The 18,204-nt window shown below is 53.4% G+C and overlaps 1 protein-coding gene across 1 annotated transcript; it reads left to right on the forward strand.

Annotated features, from left to right (window-relative positions):
* Positions 1 to 3,889: 3,889 nt before the first annotated feature.
* On the forward strand, positions 3,890 to 7,161 carry QRICH2 (glutamine rich 2; the record flags this gene model as incomplete). The annotated part of the gene is made up of 11 exons (XM_080356758.1): positions 3,890 to 4,029; positions 4,173 to 4,281; positions 4,389 to 4,583; positions 4,751 to 4,873; positions 5,087 to 5,164; positions 5,435 to 5,599; positions 5,754 to 5,875; positions 6,457 to 6,522; positions 6,695 to 6,833; positions 6,983 to 7,064; positions 7,142 to 7,161. 11 exons carry the CDS (start codon positions 3,890 to 3,892, stop codon positions 7,159 to 7,161), a joined length of 1,239 nt encoding a protein of 412 aa, XP_080212884.1.
* Positions 7,162 to 18,204: the final 11,043 nt, after the last annotated feature.

Below are 18,204 nucleotides of genomic sequence, written 5' to 3' on the forward strand. Positions count from 1 at the left end.
TTTGGAGCCAGTACCAGAATGTGCTCTGTGTACAGGAAATCAGTATTAAAAATGTGAGCAGTGCTGCTCTTCTTCCCAGCTGCTTGTCAGACATGCCAGGAGTGAGGTCAGGGCTTCTTGAGGGCTGTTGCCCTGCTCAGGGTTCTTTGACTGCTCTCTGTTTGGGTAGAGCCAGTGGAACCAGTGAGTAGAGTGTTGTGCTTCTGTCCCCTTGATTCTCAGGACACAGCTCCAGTTATCCCCTGGCCTTGGTTCAAACTTTACCCTGCCTGTAAGCCAAAAGCAGTTGGTTAAACTGGAGCCAGGAGATGTTCCTGTCTCAGTGGTACCCCACATCCATTGGGCCTCAAAGCTCAGGGATGATGGGTTTGGGCTGGTGGACACCAGGACATGGCATGTGCCCAACCTGACCAAGCTTGGGCCAAGCTTGCCATCACCTCAACATGGAGCCTGGTGTCTTGTTTTCCCCTCTACCCTGATCCCCAGCCCTTGCTGGTGCTGTACCAGTGTGCTGACATGGCCCTGGGCCTTTTGAAGGGTCTTGGAGCTTTTCCTGGCAGCCCCAAGTGCTGTGAGGAAGCCTGAGCTTCCTAGGTGCAGCTCTGCCAGTTGTGGGAGTCCAGGCCTGGGATCCCTCCCACAACTGTTGGCTTCTTCCCTCAGTGCATCTTGTTCCCATCCCAGGGTCTCCCTCTTTGAAAGCAATCCTCCCAGCTTGGAGAAGAAAAGCAGACATGCACACACACCAGATACACGTGCTTTTGTTTTAATGCCTGAAAATAGCTATTGCGTATCTTTTAAACAAGCAAGGCATCTGTTTTCTTGCTTGCCCACCCTCCTTTCCTTGAAGTTCTCTGCAAGCACCTGTGAAGAAGGGAGGTGTCAGTGCTCTGGCTGCAGGAAGGTCAAAGCTGAGAGGCTGTAAGAGAGGTTATTTTCCTAAGTACTTTTCTGCTGGCTCAAGATGCTGGAGTGTTGGTGTTGGCACCAGCAGCCCGCCACTGTTGCCATGTTTAATAGAGAGAGTAAAGTCATGTTTTTGCTACTTGGAAGAAACCCACCTCACGTTTAGGTTTTTCGTTGGTCTCATGTTCAGGAGAGTTTTGGACTGGAGCACACAGCATGGCAGCAGCACCATCTCCCTAGCCATAGCCCAGCCCTGTGCAGGGACAACCGGCCCGTGAGGGACACGCGGCTGCAGTGACATGCTGCAAAAGATGAAATGTCCCCAAGAATACTTTGGGTGTCAGTGGGCAAGGCAGCAGCGCTGCCCAGGCCCTGAGCCCATCCCCTGGCTAAGCCCAGCCCAAGTCCAAGGCGCAGGGAGCCGGGAGCGCCTACTTCCGGGACGGGGCGTCTCTAGGCAACGGGAGACGCTCCACTGGCTCCGCCCCCCAGCAGGACGCAGCGGCCTCAGCCAATGGACGGTAAGGGAGCCGGTGGGGAACCAATGAAGGGAGAGGGCGGGCCGAGCGCAGAGCACTGCTTGGGATCCCCGGGCGGCACCGGCCCCGCCGCCCATCCCCGCTCAGGCCGGGGTTCCGCTGCGCGCCGCGCGGAGAAGGGAGAGGTAAAAGGCCGCCGGCTGGCCAGCCCTCCAACATAATCTCCTGGTGAAAAGCCCTTTCCCCTCACACAAGGCGCAGTGTTTTCCAGCACAGTGTGATGGCCTCACATGACCTCATGAAGATGCTGGACACTGCTATTGAGATACCCCATGATGGGGTTCTCAACTTACGGGCACTGCACAAGCTGCTCAAGGCCATGATCGGGCAGCTGGGCCAGCACCAACTGCCTGTCTTGGAGTCGGGGCAAAGCCCGACTTCCTGCCTGGAGAAGGACCAGGACACCAAGGAACAGCCTGGCTGGGAGGAGGAAGAAGACGGAGCCTTGGGCACCGGGCAGCAGCCCCAGGAGCCAGAGGAGCAGCTGCCCAGGAAGGACATGCTGGTGATCAAGGATCTTATGGCAAAAGCAACAGAAGAGGAACAAGAAATCTGCAAGGTAGATGCTGTTGCTGGTCCCCTGGGTGCTCACCCACAAGACACCCCCTCTGGGCTCCGCGCTGCCGTGGTGCTGCCCTCAGACCAATGGCTGAGCTAAGCCCAAGCAGGGGTCCAGGTCCCCAGGGACCCTCCCCTGGGCTCACCCCGCCACCTGCTCTCCCAGACTAGGGCTCCCCTCCAGGATGCTGCAGGACAGCTGTCAGGCCTCCAGCCGGCGTGGGACAGCGATGCGGTAAGGCCCAAGCGCCTGGACCCTGCACCAGGACAGGAGGCGGCGGTGTCCCCGGCTCCCTCGGGAACACCAGCTCTCCTGCCTCAAGGCACAGCCTGTGGGTTGGGGGTGCCGGGCAGTGATGCGGGGGGTCCCACCCCTGGGGGTCCCAACCTCCCGGCTCCATGGCCGGGCTGACCACCAGTTTGGCCCCGTGAGGCACCAGTTTGGGGACAGGGGCTGGGAACACGGTGTGGGTTTCTGGAGTTTGTCCTCGTGGTTGCCAGTAAACCTGCTGTCCTTTGCCTCCTCTCCCCAGGATGACAGTGGGGGCCAGTCTGCCTCTGCTGAGCACCCCGAATTGGATGTAGACACCCAGCACGGGGAGAACTCAGCACGGGGTCCAAATGGACCTGGGACACAACACGGGACAAAGACCAGCCAGGGGACTCCAGAGACAGAGTCTCACTCCCTGGGGATACAAGCAGGGTCACACAGAACACTGGTGACCCCTGAGAAGTTGGGTGATGTTCCCTCAGATCAAATGAGGACTTCTGATGCTAGCACCACCACCACAGGAACACAGCCAGAATCCCTTGACACCCAGGTCACTACCACAGGGGTGGAGCCTGGGTCCCCCAGCACCCAGGGCACTGCCCTGGGCATGCAGACAAGGTCCCCTGGCACCAAGACCACCACTCTGCACACAGAGCCTGGGGCCACCGGCACCCAAAGCACCACCCCAGGGATGCAGCCAGGGTCACCTGGCACTCGTGCCACCACCCCAGAGATGCAGCCTGGGTCACCTGGCACTTGTGCCACCACCCCAGAGGTGCAGCCTGGGTCACCTGGCACTCGTGCCACCACCCCAGGGATGCAGCCAGGGTCACCTGGCACTCATGTCATCACTCTTGAGATGGAGCCAGAGTCACCTGGCACTCATGCCACCACCCCAGGGATGCAGCCTGGGTCACCTGGCACTCGTGCCACCACACCAGGGACGCAGCTGGCACCTCAAGGGACACGTCTGAATGCCACAAACCCCAGGCATGGAGACAAGGCTTTGCCCAGCACTGTACCTGCCCAGGCAGGCCACCCAGCAGCGCAGACCATACTGACAACTGCCCAGGGCTTTGAGATCCCTCCCAACACTGCTCCCAGGGCCACATCACCTTGGAAAGAGCCAGCCATGCCCTGGGAATCGTCGGGCTCCAGCGGCACTGCTGTGGAGGTCGAACAAGCTTTCCACCAGATTGGACAACTTGGCCACCTCTGTGCTGCCCTGAAGGAGCAGGTGGCCCAGCTGGAAGCCACCAAGTCTGACCGTGCTGAGCTTGAGAACCTGCATCAGCTCTTCCTGGAAAGAGGTGAGAGCGATGCGGGGGGCTGGCAGGCGTTGTTTGGTGTGGGGACACCCTGGGTCAGGAGCTCATCATACTCAAGAGCCTGGCCCCAAGGGTGAGACACCCCCTCACTGACATCACGTTCTCTTGGACCACGTCTCTCTAGGCCAGGAGAGCACCACCAGCATCCTGGCCAACCTGCAGGGCCTGGCCAGGGAGCTCCAAGAGAAGGCGGAGAAGGTGAGCCAGCAGCAGTCCCCAAGAGGGCTGCAAGGATGCCAGGAACAGTTTGGCCAAGGAAGGGGCAGTCAAAGGGCCCCCGTGCCAGAATGACACAGCGGGCTGTGCCCTCACTCTGCCCCTGCCGCTGTTCCCAGATCAGGCAGCTGGAGAGCGCCCTTGGAAACCTGAGGTTTGATGGAGCTGGCAGAAAAGCAGATGACAGTGGCCAAATCGCCCTCCTGATGGGGTAAGAAGATGGGAGGTTTCCTACCCTGCAGGGCTGTGAGGGAACCTGGGGTTCTGGGAGCATCCTGTTTTGGGGGGGGCAAGGGACTCCCCACTGAGTAGCCTCCTGGAAGCAAAGCCTGCCCCTGCCGTCCCGCTGGCCAGGTCCCCGCAGCGCGAGATGACGCAGGAGCTGCAGGCAGAGCAGCAAGAGACGACAAAGGCAACGCTGGAGCAGTTGGTGACCAAGACGTCCGAGCAGCTGCAGGCAGAGGTGAGGTCTGGGGGCAGGGCTCCCAGCCCCCGCTGGCTTGGGGGGAGTCCTTGGGCTTGTAGGCGGCATCCAGCCCAGCTCAGAGCTCATTTCTTCTCCTCCACCAGCAGCTGGACGAGCCGAGGCTGCCCACGCAGAGCGGGGGGCAGGAGCAGGCAGGGTGCCCCATTTGCAGCTCAGACACCAAGGTGCAGGTGGCAAAGCTCCTCCAGCGCTATGAGAAGCTCCAGGAGCTGGTGGAGTCCTTCATGTCCCAACAGATGGTGGGCAAGATGGTGAGGCAGCTGCTGGGAAGGAGCAAGGTAAGGAGATGCTGGCGTGGGGGGTTTGGGGAGGGGCTGCTGGAATCCCCCCAGCTGTTTGTGCTTCACTGTCCTGTGTGGGAGCATCTTGCTGCTGCCCAAATTGTATTGTGTGAGTCAGCAGCCTGCCCCTCCTTGCTCAGCACCACCTTGTCATCTTTCTGCAGCAGGACGAGCTGTTGAAGTGCATCCAGGCCACCATCATGCAGGTACAAGGGGAGTACAAGCAGCTCAGCTCTGTCCTCAGGAACCTCCTGGATGATCATCACCAGCAACAGAAAGCCATCGAGGTGGGTGGCTGAAAACTCCCAGGGAGTCGCAGGATCCTCCAGGCGGGGAAACTCAAGGGATTTCATCCTCTGCCACCCTGCTCGCAGCCCTGCACAGCTTCCCAATGCCTTTCCTGGAGGTTTCTGACGGGGTGGGGAGGCAGGGGGTGCTCGGCTGGCTGGGGGCCGCTCCGACCCTGCCGTGGCATCACGGGCTGCTGTCTGCCTTGGAAGGCTCTGTCCCAGGCCCTGGAGACAATCAAGAAGCAGAAAGCAGACAAGGAGGAGCTGCTGGTGCTGGGAATCGATGAGGTACGGGCTCGAGGGGCCCTGGTGCCAGCCAAGGGTGTCCAGGCAGGGTGACAAACACCCCTGTCCCTTGGGTGCCGGCTGGCAGAACCAGCCAGGGGGAGGGTGGGCTTCCAGACTGGCTGCAGGTCCCTTGCCAGGTCTGTCACCGAGTCCCTTTGGCTGGTGGGACCAACCCCACGGGGGTGATGGGGTGAACAGGGCCACGTAGCTACTTCTCTCATTGTCCCTCCATCCTGTTCCCACCGCTCTCCTGCCTTTCCCTCTTGCTAGAAAGCAGACAAAGCCGCCCTGGCTGACAAAGTCAGTCGCAGCCAGTTTGAGGTGAGTGTGGAGCGGCTGAATGAGATGATGGAGGAGGTGACGAGCCGGGTGACACGCCAGGAGCAGGGCTGGCACCAATTCCAGCGACAGCTCCAGACACAGATGGACTCCAAGGTGAGGGCTCGTCCCCTCCATGCAGAACTGGCACCTTTGGGGCTTGGCAGCCTAAGGCAGGTTCCTTGCGAGGGTCCCTTGTCCTGGCCGTCCCCACCAGGGACCGCCATGTCCCATCTTGGGGTAGCTGGCTGAGGGTGTCACCCGTCCACAGCTGGACCGCCGGGAGCTGGGGGCGTTCCGGCAGCAGCAGGAGGAGCGGTGGCGGAGTCTGAGGGGGCAGGTCCAGGAGAAGGTGGTGCAGCCAGAGCGTGACGATGCTGCTGGGATTAGGAAGTGAGTGCGATGGGGACAGTGGTGGCTTTGGCACGGCGCTGGCCCTGTTCCTGCTGGCTGTCCCAGCCGGTGTCCGTGTGGGCACCTGCGTCCTTCACCCCACATCCCTGCCTGCTGTGAGCAGCTGCCATGTTTCGGAGCCGCCAGCACACCCTGATCCTCGGGACAGCTGTGACAAAGCTTGTCCTAAAAAGTGGCAATTCTGCAGCCCCCAGGCCCAACATTCGCTCCCGGGCTGGGGTCATCCCACTCCTGCAAGAAGAACCCTCAAAGGTGGTGTCCTTGCCAGCACCCCCAGTTCCCATGGGACTGGGGTGCTGTGGGAGCAGTTCCCATGGTGGGGGGGGGGAGGGTGGGTTTGGGTGTTCCCCTCTACATAGTCTCTGGTGCCTGATACGAGCTGGAGCTTTTTCCCAGGTGGGATCCCACAAACAACCGCTCTCCCCCTTTATTCTGTACCCAGCCAGCAGGCTGGGACCTTGCTGGGCTGGCTGGGGGATAAACCAGGCTCAAGCCCCCTGGGCTCCCCCTGCAAACACTGTAACCTGGCTGCTCTCCCAGCGCTTTTCTCCCCACCCCAGGCAGCTGCTGGCTGATTTTCACTGCCTGTCCTGTGACCGGCCCCTCAACATGCTGGCACCTGGACCGTGAGTAGCCTCCAGCCCCACAGGGGGGGACAGGGAGAGGTGGGTGCCAGCAGTGCCAGGCACCAGGGTTTGGGGGTCCCACCCTGACATGATCCTGGCCCCTCCCTGGCATCGGCTGACACTTGGGGTGCTGCTGTGTCAGGCACTGAGCACCCCACGTCCTGTCTCACAGGGAACAGACGGGCGAGTGCAGATACCCCACTGTTCCACGGAGCTGCGGGGGCCCACACACCCTCACCCCCCCACGCTTTCAGCCCCACCTGCCCAGCGCCCCACGGCGGCTCCCACCCATTGCCCGGTGCCCGAACAAGGTCAGGATGATGGAGGTGGAGATATGGTGGGGATGACCGAGGCTGGGATGCTGCGCATAGCGGGGGAATCTGTGCCTCAGTTTCCCCAGGGAGAGCTGAATTTGGTCCTGTGTTTCAGACCCTTGCTCTCTCTGCTGTCTCCTTCCCAGAAGGACGTGATGCTGTTGTGCCAGGACAGCATCAGTGCGGGCCAGCAGGACGGGCAGCTGCCTGTGCTGGGGGACCAGGCAGGTACGGCTGGGTCATGTCTGTGGAGGCCATCCTGGTGGCATGAAGAGGACAGCAGCAGGGTGGCCGTGGGGTGCCAGGTTTTCTCCCCCCGCAATGACTCCCCTGGCTTGCTCTGGTCTCTCCTGACAGGCTTTCAGAGGGACAACCCTGAGCTGTCCCTAAGGCAAAGGGACAGCCCAGACACTGCGTCCTCACTGAGCCAGTCAGGTATGGTCTTGTCAGGGCACCGGGGGACAGAGAACATCCTGTCTGCAAGGGGCAGGGGGCAGGCTGTGCTGACCCTGCTCCTCACCTCCAGGCACCCCCTCCTCACTGGAGCACCAAGGAGCCTTGTCCCAAGGATCAGCCTCAGCCCTCGGTCACCTCTCCCCAGCACCGGGGCTGCTCCCGCCCCCCCAGCCCCACCAAAATGGATCAGCACCCTGACAGCCTGGCAGGACGGGGCTCCTGGGCACTGAGCAAGCAGCAATAAAGGGGCAGCCAAGCGCTGGTGTCATCTGAGTGGGGGGGTTGTGGGGCAAGAAAACTAAAAAGCCTCCCAGCTCCCCTGGGAAGGTCCACAAGCAGCAGGGACGGGGATGGGGGCTGGGGCATCACCTTGTTTATCCCCCCAGGCCCTGGGGGTGTTTAAGGGAGGGAGAGTGGGGGGTGTGGAACACACTCAGGACACTTACCAACAGGAGCACGGTGGTGGGAACATCCCAAGGGGAGCAAAATTCTCCAAAACTGCTTGAAGGAGACTGGAGAAGAAGGGGAACCTGTAAAGAGATTATTGCCCATAACTCAGCTGCTCAGTGCAAAATCAAAGGTGTAATAACACCCCAAGCCCACTGGAGAGCTCCCGGAGAACGTGGATGGAGCTGCCACTTGTCTCAATTGACACTTTGCCTGCTTGAGTATAACGAATACAAATAGTCCATCGGTCCCGCTCAGCTGACTTGTACCACAGCACTGCTTAATACTAAACACAGCAATAGCTTTAACTCAGCACCTGAGCCTTTGGAAGGAGTCTCCTCAGTCAAGATCCTTCCGCCACCTCTTTTGGCATGAGAACAAAGTTACTATTGAAAACAGTCACATGTTTAAAAGTTGTTTTAAGCAGCCCAGGGGGAGGGAAACGAACAGCTTTTTCCTTGCCCAACTGATTCCCCAAATTGAACAAGCTCCCCAAGCCACCTATAAGGTGCCTACAAGGGAGGTGAGCACACACTGAGTCCAATTAACACTGGGGCTGTGTGGCTGATTTACTCCAGGAAGGTTGGGCAGCATCACTCCCGGTACCTCCTGCACGAGCAGCAGAAGCAGACACAGTAATTCAGGGGTCAGAAAAGCCACAGCACACACATTTTAGGACCTAAACCCAGAGATGCTGGAGCACTTACAGGGGAAAATATTATTGCTGCTACTACTAATAATGGCATCATTACTAAATCCATACAAAGCAACTACTGTTTGAGCTGAAAAATAATTAACTGGATAAATAATTTACGGGGTGCCTGCATAATAAAAGGGAAAATGCCTGTTTAAAACCCTGTCAACTGTGATGCTCTTTCAACCCAGCTGCAGCAGTTCCGATAACACTTAATTTTGGGAACATCCATTCAACCCAGGTGAGATGAGTCATTACACATTACACCAAGTGCCACTTCACATACGAGCACTGGTGGATGTTCCTGCTCTGCTGAGACAACAAACCCTTGCTGAGCTGGAGCAGTGAAGATTTATTCTTCCTCACCATCTCCCAGGGGAGAACAGTGACAGGGTGGCTGTGAGAATGAGGTTTTTCCTTTCCACCCTGCGTGTCCCCCACTACCCCAGGAGCTCATCCTTAAACAGAATTTTAATATAGCCAAATGTAATGCAAATGCACTCAAGTGCAATGGCTAAATCATGTGTAAGACCTTACACTTGTAGCACTTTGCCCTTATTCCTCATCCGAGTGACAAGGATGGTGCAAAAATCTGGAGGCTTCTCCTCCCCTTGGTGGGATCTGCCCAGACCAGGGCAAATCCTCAATCTGTGGGGACTGCCTGGGCTCTGCAACCGCTGGATCCTGCGAGCAGCCTCTAGTCAGGTGCACAGTATTTAATTGGTTTTGTGGGATTTTCTGGACTACTAATCACCATGAAATAATTACGAAACCTGTGCAGCGTGTTGAGTGATGTTAGAGATGTTGAACTCTGGAGAGCTCCTGCAATAGCAATGGTTGTGCCTCCTGCTTTGTGTGTGCGGCACCCAGAGGAGATACCTGCAGACAGGCGAGCACTCACAGAGCATGCTGAGGAGAAAGGTGAAATATTCACACACCCTATGAGAAACATCCACAATCCATGCAAATAATTATTTTTAAAAGCCACGGTTTTTAGAAAGGACAGTAGTTCTCATTTTTCCAGGCACAGGCTGTCTCACTAGAAAGAAAGAAAAAGGAAAATGGAATTCTGCTTCACAGTCTGAGTTAACTAACTACTCACTAAGTGGCCCATGGTTTCCAAGATGCAGCTTCATGAATATTCTTCATGTCTCTCAGGAACCAGCTGTCTAATGAAGCTGAGCCATGCTTTCACCCCGTGCATGCACCGGAGTGAGACAACTCCATTTAAAAAAAAGAAATGTTAGCAATTCATTCTGGGAGTCTGTTCAGTAAGTTTTCCAAAGGAGCAGCTTTTTCTCAAGCAGCACACCAAACAGATGGCAGTGCATGCAGAGATGCCCTTTCCCCTATGTCTTCAAATGAGATGCCATTGTACTGACGCCACCTTCCAGGAGTTCAGCGTTAAATCTGCCGGGCTTGATCCCTTCCCAGGAGCCTTTCCCAACCCCTTCACTCTCCCAAAACGTGCTGCTCAAGAAGGCTCAATCAAAGCAAATCCTACATGGCCTCAAATGAAGGATCGGCTCTCACTTCATCTCCCTGCAGGGCCAACTTAGCAGGATCCAGACCACAGCCAGGCACCCTACACAACACTGTAATACATACATGGCCAAGCCATGAACCACAACAAGGGTTGTATGTGTTACTCCAGCCAAGCAAAATTACCATTTAATTCCAAAGCAGAGGCTCAGTTTAGAAACTACATCCATTTCAGGCCCAGCTGGCCATACCGAAGCCCTAACTATGCCATGCATCACAGCATCTCCCTGAACTGTGCTTCTTCGGAGACAGAACAGTGCTAAGAGTGGTGGTGTTTACCTGCTGGATCAGCTTTATTAGGCATGATTGTGGTGACCAGTGTGAAGAGGGGCTGAGGGCTGCGAGCTCTGCTGGGTACCGGAAAACAGCTTCACCTGCTTAAAAGCTTTCTGCAACATGATCCCGAAAACCACAATACTTCTCTCATGGCTCTCTGCTGCACAACCCAATTTCCACAAAGCTCCAGCTAACCGGGCTGCAAACAAGCTGTTCAGAATTCCAGCTACATCCTTGTTTGTTTAGCTTCCATTTTTATCCCAGTGTCAATACAGCCAAACCTCGGCGGCACAGATTTGTCAGGCACCTCGCAGCACCACTGATGTCCAGCGCCTCGTCCAGCACCAGTGTAAGGAGCTGACAGCATCACAGAGCACACAGGCAGCTCAAGCTGCTCTCGCTCCACTCTGCTCATTGTACAGCGAGTATGAGAAAGTCAAGGGGGGAACCAGATCATTTTATCACTCCACTGGCTGCAGCTGAGGTTCCCAGTAATGCAATCGCTCCTTTGGCAGCTCAGGAGGAATATTTCAGATTTCAAAGCATATTTTCAAATTAAGGGGCTTCAGGGAGGAGCTTCCACTTCTGCTGAACATCACCGCACCCCAAGGGCTCTGCTCTCCAGCTAGGGCAATGGGGACATCCAGCCTCATCTCTATCCCCGACATCCTCCTCCCTGCAAAGGACAGGTCAGAGCAGCTTTCCAGCTTCTTTGGGGGCTGAATTTGCCTTGTGCTTCTTACACCCCTTGTCCCCCTCCACTGACCTGTGGAGATGCCAGTAGGACAGACCAGATGAGTGACAGACTGTGACTTTGACCATACAGAAAACCCCAGAACGACTTCCAGCACCACGATCCTACAACACAGAGCACTTGCGTAGTATGACAGTTTTGATGGTTTACATTTGAACTGCAAGACTTCAGCCTCGGTATAGCATCCCTCTCAGGAGGAATACACCCACGAACCCACATGTGACAAGGAGCACCCCAACCCTTGTGAAACTGCAGCCTGGGACAGTTCGGGTCTCGCTCCACATCACCCCAATGCTCCGACACCCTGGGTCTGCCTCCAGCTCTGCAGCTCACGCCTCATCCAAGGTTTCTTCCCCATGCACAAGTCCACCTCAGGCAGCAAATCAACAGCACAGCCAAAAATGCCACCAAAACACATGCAGCCCCAGGTTTTGGTCACCGACTGCAATGGTGAAGCCTCTCCCACCAAGCAACAGCACTGCTCACATTTAACCACCACAGAAAACTGATACGAAAAATGTCCTGGCTTGCCCCAAAGCTATTATATCCAAAAGAAACAAGACTCTGCTTGCTTTCCAGGGAAAACAGGAGGTGAAATTAGAAGTGGCCATTAGAGGGAACATGAGTTGTACTGTTCTAAGCAGCTTTGCATTTACTCTGCACCCCCCCCAGCCTGATCAGTCATGCTTTGAAAGGGCTAATTCCCTTTTTGGTGGTTAGATTATCGCTGGGGATAGAAGAGTTTTTGTTTGTGCATTTGTTTTGTGCTCCTGTTGTGCTTTCTAAAGGTTTTCCCCACGGTTTTAAAAGTGAACACTTCCCGAGCTGGGCTGAATGGGATTCTGAATTTGCTGCCTTGGTTTTTAAAACTTGAGCCATTTTCCTTGCTTCCCCTGTTCCCCTCAAGGACTGACATTCTGGCACTCACAGGCAGAAAATCCAGAGTCTGAGAGCAGGGATGTAACACAAAACTAACGCTGGTCTCAATACATCAGCTGTCTGGCTCAGCCAGGGAAGATGCCACTCATTGCTGCGGTAGCGCTGCTGGTGGTTGGGACCACAGAGCCTTTCCAGCAAAGCTCATGGTGAGCATCTCCAGCTCGTGGTGAGCATCTCCAGCTCACAACAGAGCTGGGCTTGATTACGAGGGCCTCGGCGGGGGGATTCAGAGAGGTTTCTTGACCCTGGCAGTCTCCCCCAGCATTTATTGCAGCCTCTGCTTCCTCTCATCAGCAAAATATGAGATAATATGCGTCTGCTGACAACTGTAACTCCTGATCTCATTATGAGGATAGCATGTGTCAAGGAGTTATATCAGGTCCCTAAAGACTACGCTCAAGACCATAGTACACTACTTGGCTTCTGGTGCAGCAGTACAAGTTCAATGCACTAAAACCAGTTCTGCATTATCTGTCAGCTCAGCACAAAGTCCAGCACCCTCAAGAGCCTTCTCCTCCCTCCTCTCCCCTCCCTGGGGACGTGTCCTGCCCGTGGGGCAGCTCAAGGGAACTTCTCACCCAGCCCAAACGTCACTGGGTGCACAGAGGATGCCGTAGAGTGAATTTAAATATAGATAGATAGATAGATAGATAGATAGATAGATAGATAGATAATCTCTTTGGCCCTAAGTCACTAAAGGAGATTGTAGCAGAATCAGATTTTAAATTCTCATCTGTTCACAATGAAATTTAAACTTTGTTATAGAAGCCCAGAGACCTTCCAGAGAAAAATGCCACAGAAGCAGAGATCATCAGTGGTATTTAGTTTTACTTTACTAACGTAAATGTATCCTACTATATGAGTACTCCTGATGTTGAACTTCCTCTGCTGAGGGTTTTGGGGAAAACTAAGCCTCAGGCTGGTTGTGCCAAAATACCACAATTCCTTTGTTGAAACTTCTGCAACTTCAGATCTTTTTGAGCATAACACTGTTATCAAAATATGCAGTCTGACCTCGAAGGAGTGCGAGGGAATATTCCTGATTTACAGAGGTAAGTTAAAGGGGAGAAAAGACAGAAATAGATGACAAAGGACAGACTGTTCCACATCAGATGAAGTGCTGCCACCTTCCCTGTTTTGAGAGGCCTTTGACAACCACCTAGGCAAATAAAGAAATAAATATGCTATGTTACCATCTTGAACAATGCCTGAGCACGGGTGGGCACGGGGCTACAAGCATATGGAATAAGGAAAGACCTTGTCAACAAACGTGTCCCTATTCCATGTGCCAGGAAGAAAACTCATCCCATGGGACACTAGAATTTGGCAGATTGACTCTGCCATCCCCTGAGCCTCCCTAAACTGGCGAACACGAACGTCTTCCAGGCAGCATTTGCAAGCAAAGAAGTTTTACGGTAACTGTCAGCGCAGCAAACCACGGGCCCTGTACAGAGGCACCAACCGTGACTGCTCCAAGCCGGGCAGGACTGAGAAATCCGCACTGCTGATTCCCAAACACAGCACTTCAAAGTCACGGTGAATTCCTGATGAGCTGCCCGAGAAGGAGCCGTCATGTCTGCAAAGAGCTGCTGTGCTGGGGCAGCACGAACGCCCGTGAAAGAACACACTGTTCTGCTGCACCACGGCAGGACAGGGCCAACACCACGAGCAGGGACCTGCCGAGACCCATCAGGGAGACCAGGGCGATGCTGTCCCAAGAGCCAAAGCCAGCAGTGATATTTGGCTCGCAGGCAAGCTCAGTGGCAAACCTGACCCCAGCCTGCTCCTCAGCTCCCCCATCACAGCCTCAACCTCTTCCACGGCAATAAGATGCACAAATACACGCTTTGTAAATGGGGCAGAAGAAGAGGAAGAGTCATACGGGCTTCATCAGAAGACAGGAAGAGAAATCAGGCTAAAAGCTGGCACTGCAGTTATGCATAATTTCATTTCCAAATGTCATTATACTTCTTTTCTCATACAGGTTGTATGTCCTTCAGCAAAGAGGTCTGATTCAGAACACCTCTTGCCTTCCTGTACTGTCCCTTCTCCCACTACCAAACAAAATTAACTTCATTTCCTTGCTCTGGAAGCACCAAAAGCTGCTCCCCACATCACCTCAGAAACCAGAGGTCTGATTACCATTCAGTCCCCGTGCCACAAAAAATGACACCATCACCAGGGAGTAACAGTGGAAGACCCAAAAGCCTTACAAATATTTTTGTGTATTTCTTCCCCTGCAGACTTTTCCTTCAGGCATCTAGAACTTCGTCAGTAGTTCCCAGAATCTGAAAGTGATGCTCCCACCGCTCTGCTAATGTGACCTGTACCATGTAGCTATTGAGTGGCTTTCTCCTGGTCAGCGCACGCACTCTCACCTGCGTTTTAATTCCCTCTTGAATACTAATGCCATGACTCAGGGGGATGTTGAGTCACTAGTGATGCAAGGCCTGTCCCCACAGCCCAGTTCATCGTTAACACAGCAGCAAACGCACTCATCAGCCTCATAAGGAGTGTGGCCAAGTACATGTCCATCAGGATGTCCCTCTGAGATGAGCCATTGAGCTCCCACAGTACCAGAGAAACCAAAAGGAAACAGGACATGACGTTTCAACAGCCCCATGCAGTGCAAAGGAAGATCTAATTGCTCCACAGAGAGCAAGAGGAGATTTATTTGTAGCCTTATTTCTAAGAAGACAACAACCTGTTTCCAGTTTCCATCACCATTACTGTCTCCACATCGCGCAGTGCCCCATTAAAGTCCCTTCTAAAGCAAACTACTCTGTGATTTTTCTGCTTTCTGTTCTTGGCCCTGACCAAACACTGGACTTGAAGCTTTATTTCACCACTGCACAGGGCCACACAGATTGCACTCCATTGCATGGGAGAGAAAAACAGACCCTCGTGAACAAGTATTTCATACATATAAAAGAAAATATCCAATTTTAAAACTTCCCCTCTCCCCTCCCTGATGCTGGATTATTTAATAGAAGAGACTGCACGGGAGGCAGCGTTAGAGTAACAGAGAGCCATTCAGATCTGGAGCACTGAAACTGAGGCCAGGCAAGGTAGGGCTGCTGGCTGGACCAAAGCAGAACTGGCAGAGGCATTAATCAATCAGTCAGCTTCATCACTGCCTATTTAGGGGTATCTCAGAACGCAGTTCAGACCAGGACTAACAAAGTTGTTATAGTTCCCAGAGTCACATAAATCCAGGCTCATTTTTCACCACACTTTGAACCATTTGCTATAGCGAACTGAGACTTCTAGTGAGCTTTTCTGCCTGTTCCACTCTTGGCTTCTGCCCTCTGAAGTAAAATCTCAAGACTGTGTTTAGTAACAGTATAAGAAAGAAAATGTGGCCTTAGGGTTGGGGGGGTGGCATATTTTTGATTGATTTGTTGTTTTGAGTGTGGGTTTGTGTTTTTTCTTTTTACACACAGGAATCATTTAGCAAATTAGCACAATACAATAGATACAGGGAGACATGAGCTAGATGACAAGGGCTGGCCAAGCTGTAGAAAATATCAGTATGGATATTCCCTTTGTCTCCCCTTCCCTTGCTTGCTTTGAAGTTTGCTGCAGTTGCCAGGGCTAGCAAAGCCTCCAGGGATATCTGCACCCCTCCCTCCACCCAGGGAGGGTGGCGAGAGGGTGGAAATCCAAAATCATCCTGGAAACTGGCAGGTGAGACAACAACAGCTCCTCATCTTCCCTGAGAGCCACGGGATGCTCACAGCTCCTGCCTTCCATCCTTTGGAGGCAACAGCTGATGGAAGCATTGAGATGCCAGGCAGGTTTACACTGGGGGCAATAAGAAAATTATAGCTGTCCAAGTGCCACTGCTGGGCATGTGCTGATAACACAGAAAAGCCTTAAAAACAAAACAAAACAAAAAAACCAACCAAAAATAACAAACACACCCCCACACTCCACTCCCTGCTACACTCCTCCACCTCCTTGGATAAGGTTTCCCAGCATTAGAAGGGAATTACTGAGCCGAATGTGCCAAGGTTCACAGAGCCAGAGCTGAGCTCCAGATAGGAAGCGCTTTCCAAGCTCTGTGTTTCAGAGACTGCAATTGCTCCCGTCTCCGTGGATGTTACAGCCAGTGCAGGGAAAGCATGAGGTCTGGGTACAACCAACCTAGGCTGGGGAGTGATGCACAATGTGGCACAGGACACAGCCTACAAAACACACACGACGGACCTGCAGCCATTTGGTCCTTCAGAGCAAGAATTAGTCACTTATCTAAGGCATGTCTGGGATCTGCAACAGGAAAATGCAAATCTTCTCTGAAAAGGTACGCTGCGGAGGATGCCCCAGGAACTCCTAAACTGGCACCTACTCTCTCACTTATTAAGTACGACAGTCTATCAGTTTAAGCACCTTTTTCCTTCCCTCATCTTCAGCTCCTGCCAGTCTCAGCTCTGCCAGGTGGAATGAGCCCAGCAAAGCTTCCCTAATCCCCTCTGAGGAGGCACCACGCTTCACCCTTCCTGCACCTGCTCAAATTCCAGATTCTCACTCTAAATGAAGTCAGCTCTTATTCCTAAAAAAATCTAAAGCCCAGCTGCAGTCAAATCCTCAGTATAATATTCAAAATCTCAAAATAAGAGATCCCCTCTTCAAGGGCTCACCCCAGAAGAGGCAGAGCAGAGACTACACCTCCAGGTCCTATACCTCAAGAGGATTTCAGTGAGACAGTTCAGGGTTCAGAGACTGCTATTTCCCACCCCCATTCTGCAGTCAGAAGAGAGAAGGGCTGGCTTTGCAGTAATCCTTCTCTCCTGCCTATGCATCTCAATGAACTATGAAATTGGAAGGAGGGGAGTCCGAGCATCCTCACCTGCGCATGGCTCCTGACCAGCCCTGCATCCACCTCCCAGGAGTAGCTGTGCCATGAGAAACCCAGGGTGGGAGAGGGGAAGAGAAAGAATTAAATCAAGGCAAAACCCACCCTCCCCTTCCCCATTAGAGTCATCAACTCAAATCGCAACAGCTGGCATCAAAGGGGACACATCTGTAAGGGACATACAAGGAGAGACTGGTGCCCCTGCGACCCAACACAGCCTTTCTGGACGAGACATGTATGTACCATATGAGGTTCTGCTGTCAGGGCTAACGCAAGTTAGTATGCATTCCTATTTGGAAAAATCTGACTTGTGCTTCAGATCCTTTACCAAATTCACCAGAACTCCCCCAGTTCGAGTTCACTGCTCCAACCCCTCACTCCCTCAATGGACGAGAGCAGTGACAACCCATAAGGCTCCGAGGAAGAAGAGAAGAAAAATATTTAATAGCATTTTTATTTGGCTCTGTCCACATGAAGACACAATTAAGGCTATTAAATAAACCCATTTCCCTTTATGGGAGCATTCCCCTTGTTAGAGCTAATGCTGAGGAAACCACTGGATTCGCCAGTACAACTCACACTTGGATGCCTGAGGCAGAAACTGGTGCTGAGTGAAATTAAAGCATCACTACAAAGCACAGGTGCTTACACATGTTAACTAAGGTATTTTATTTCTAGTTTTAATTCCCTTTTAGGGCTAAGTGATGATTCCCCTCAAAAATCTCAAGGTATTTGCAATTACTTTCTACCCCAAACTGGAATGGAAAGCTGGACCGCTGAGATCTCTCATGAGCTATAAAAGGGACATTAAAGATTTCTGGATAAGAATAGCGGAAGTTTCTTTTCAACTGAAATACAGTATTTTGCTACATCCAAACATTTTTGTGCTTGTCGAGCTCAGGACCGGAGCTCAGCACAGCGCCAAGCACATGAGTCTGCTCAGAGCTCCCCCCAACAAAAAGTTCACCCCAAAAGTCAATCTGGGCAGGCAACAAGTTCCCAACAGACTTTGTTGTAACCAGAGCTGTTTAACAGAAACCAACTACAAACATGGTTTATCCAAAATTATTCAGCATTCTGGAAACCTTACGATGCAGGCTGGGATATCAGTTAGGGACTCACTTACTGTACAACCAGCTCAAGGGGATCAGACCCCGAAACCCTAAGAGCAGTGATTCAGAATATACATCTTCCCACCCTCTGTCGAAGTGAGGACCCTCAAGGGTACCCAGACTGCTTATCAGGTCCATGAGGTGCCTCAATCCCTGGGCAAGGCTCCTTAGATGGCCAGTCCGAGGAGAACTCCAACCGCCTTCACACTTTTCTCAGAGGAACAACAAAATGGTGGTTCCTGGCAGTCCCCTTTATACCCCAATTGAATCTGTGCTGTGGGCACTTATGGTAG

This window comes from Nesoenas mayeri (assembly GCF_963082525.1).
Source record: "Nesoenas mayeri genome assembly, chromosome: 19".
Lineage (NCBI taxonomy): Eukaryota > Metazoa > Chordata > Aves > Columbiformes > Columbidae > Nesoenas > Nesoenas mayeri.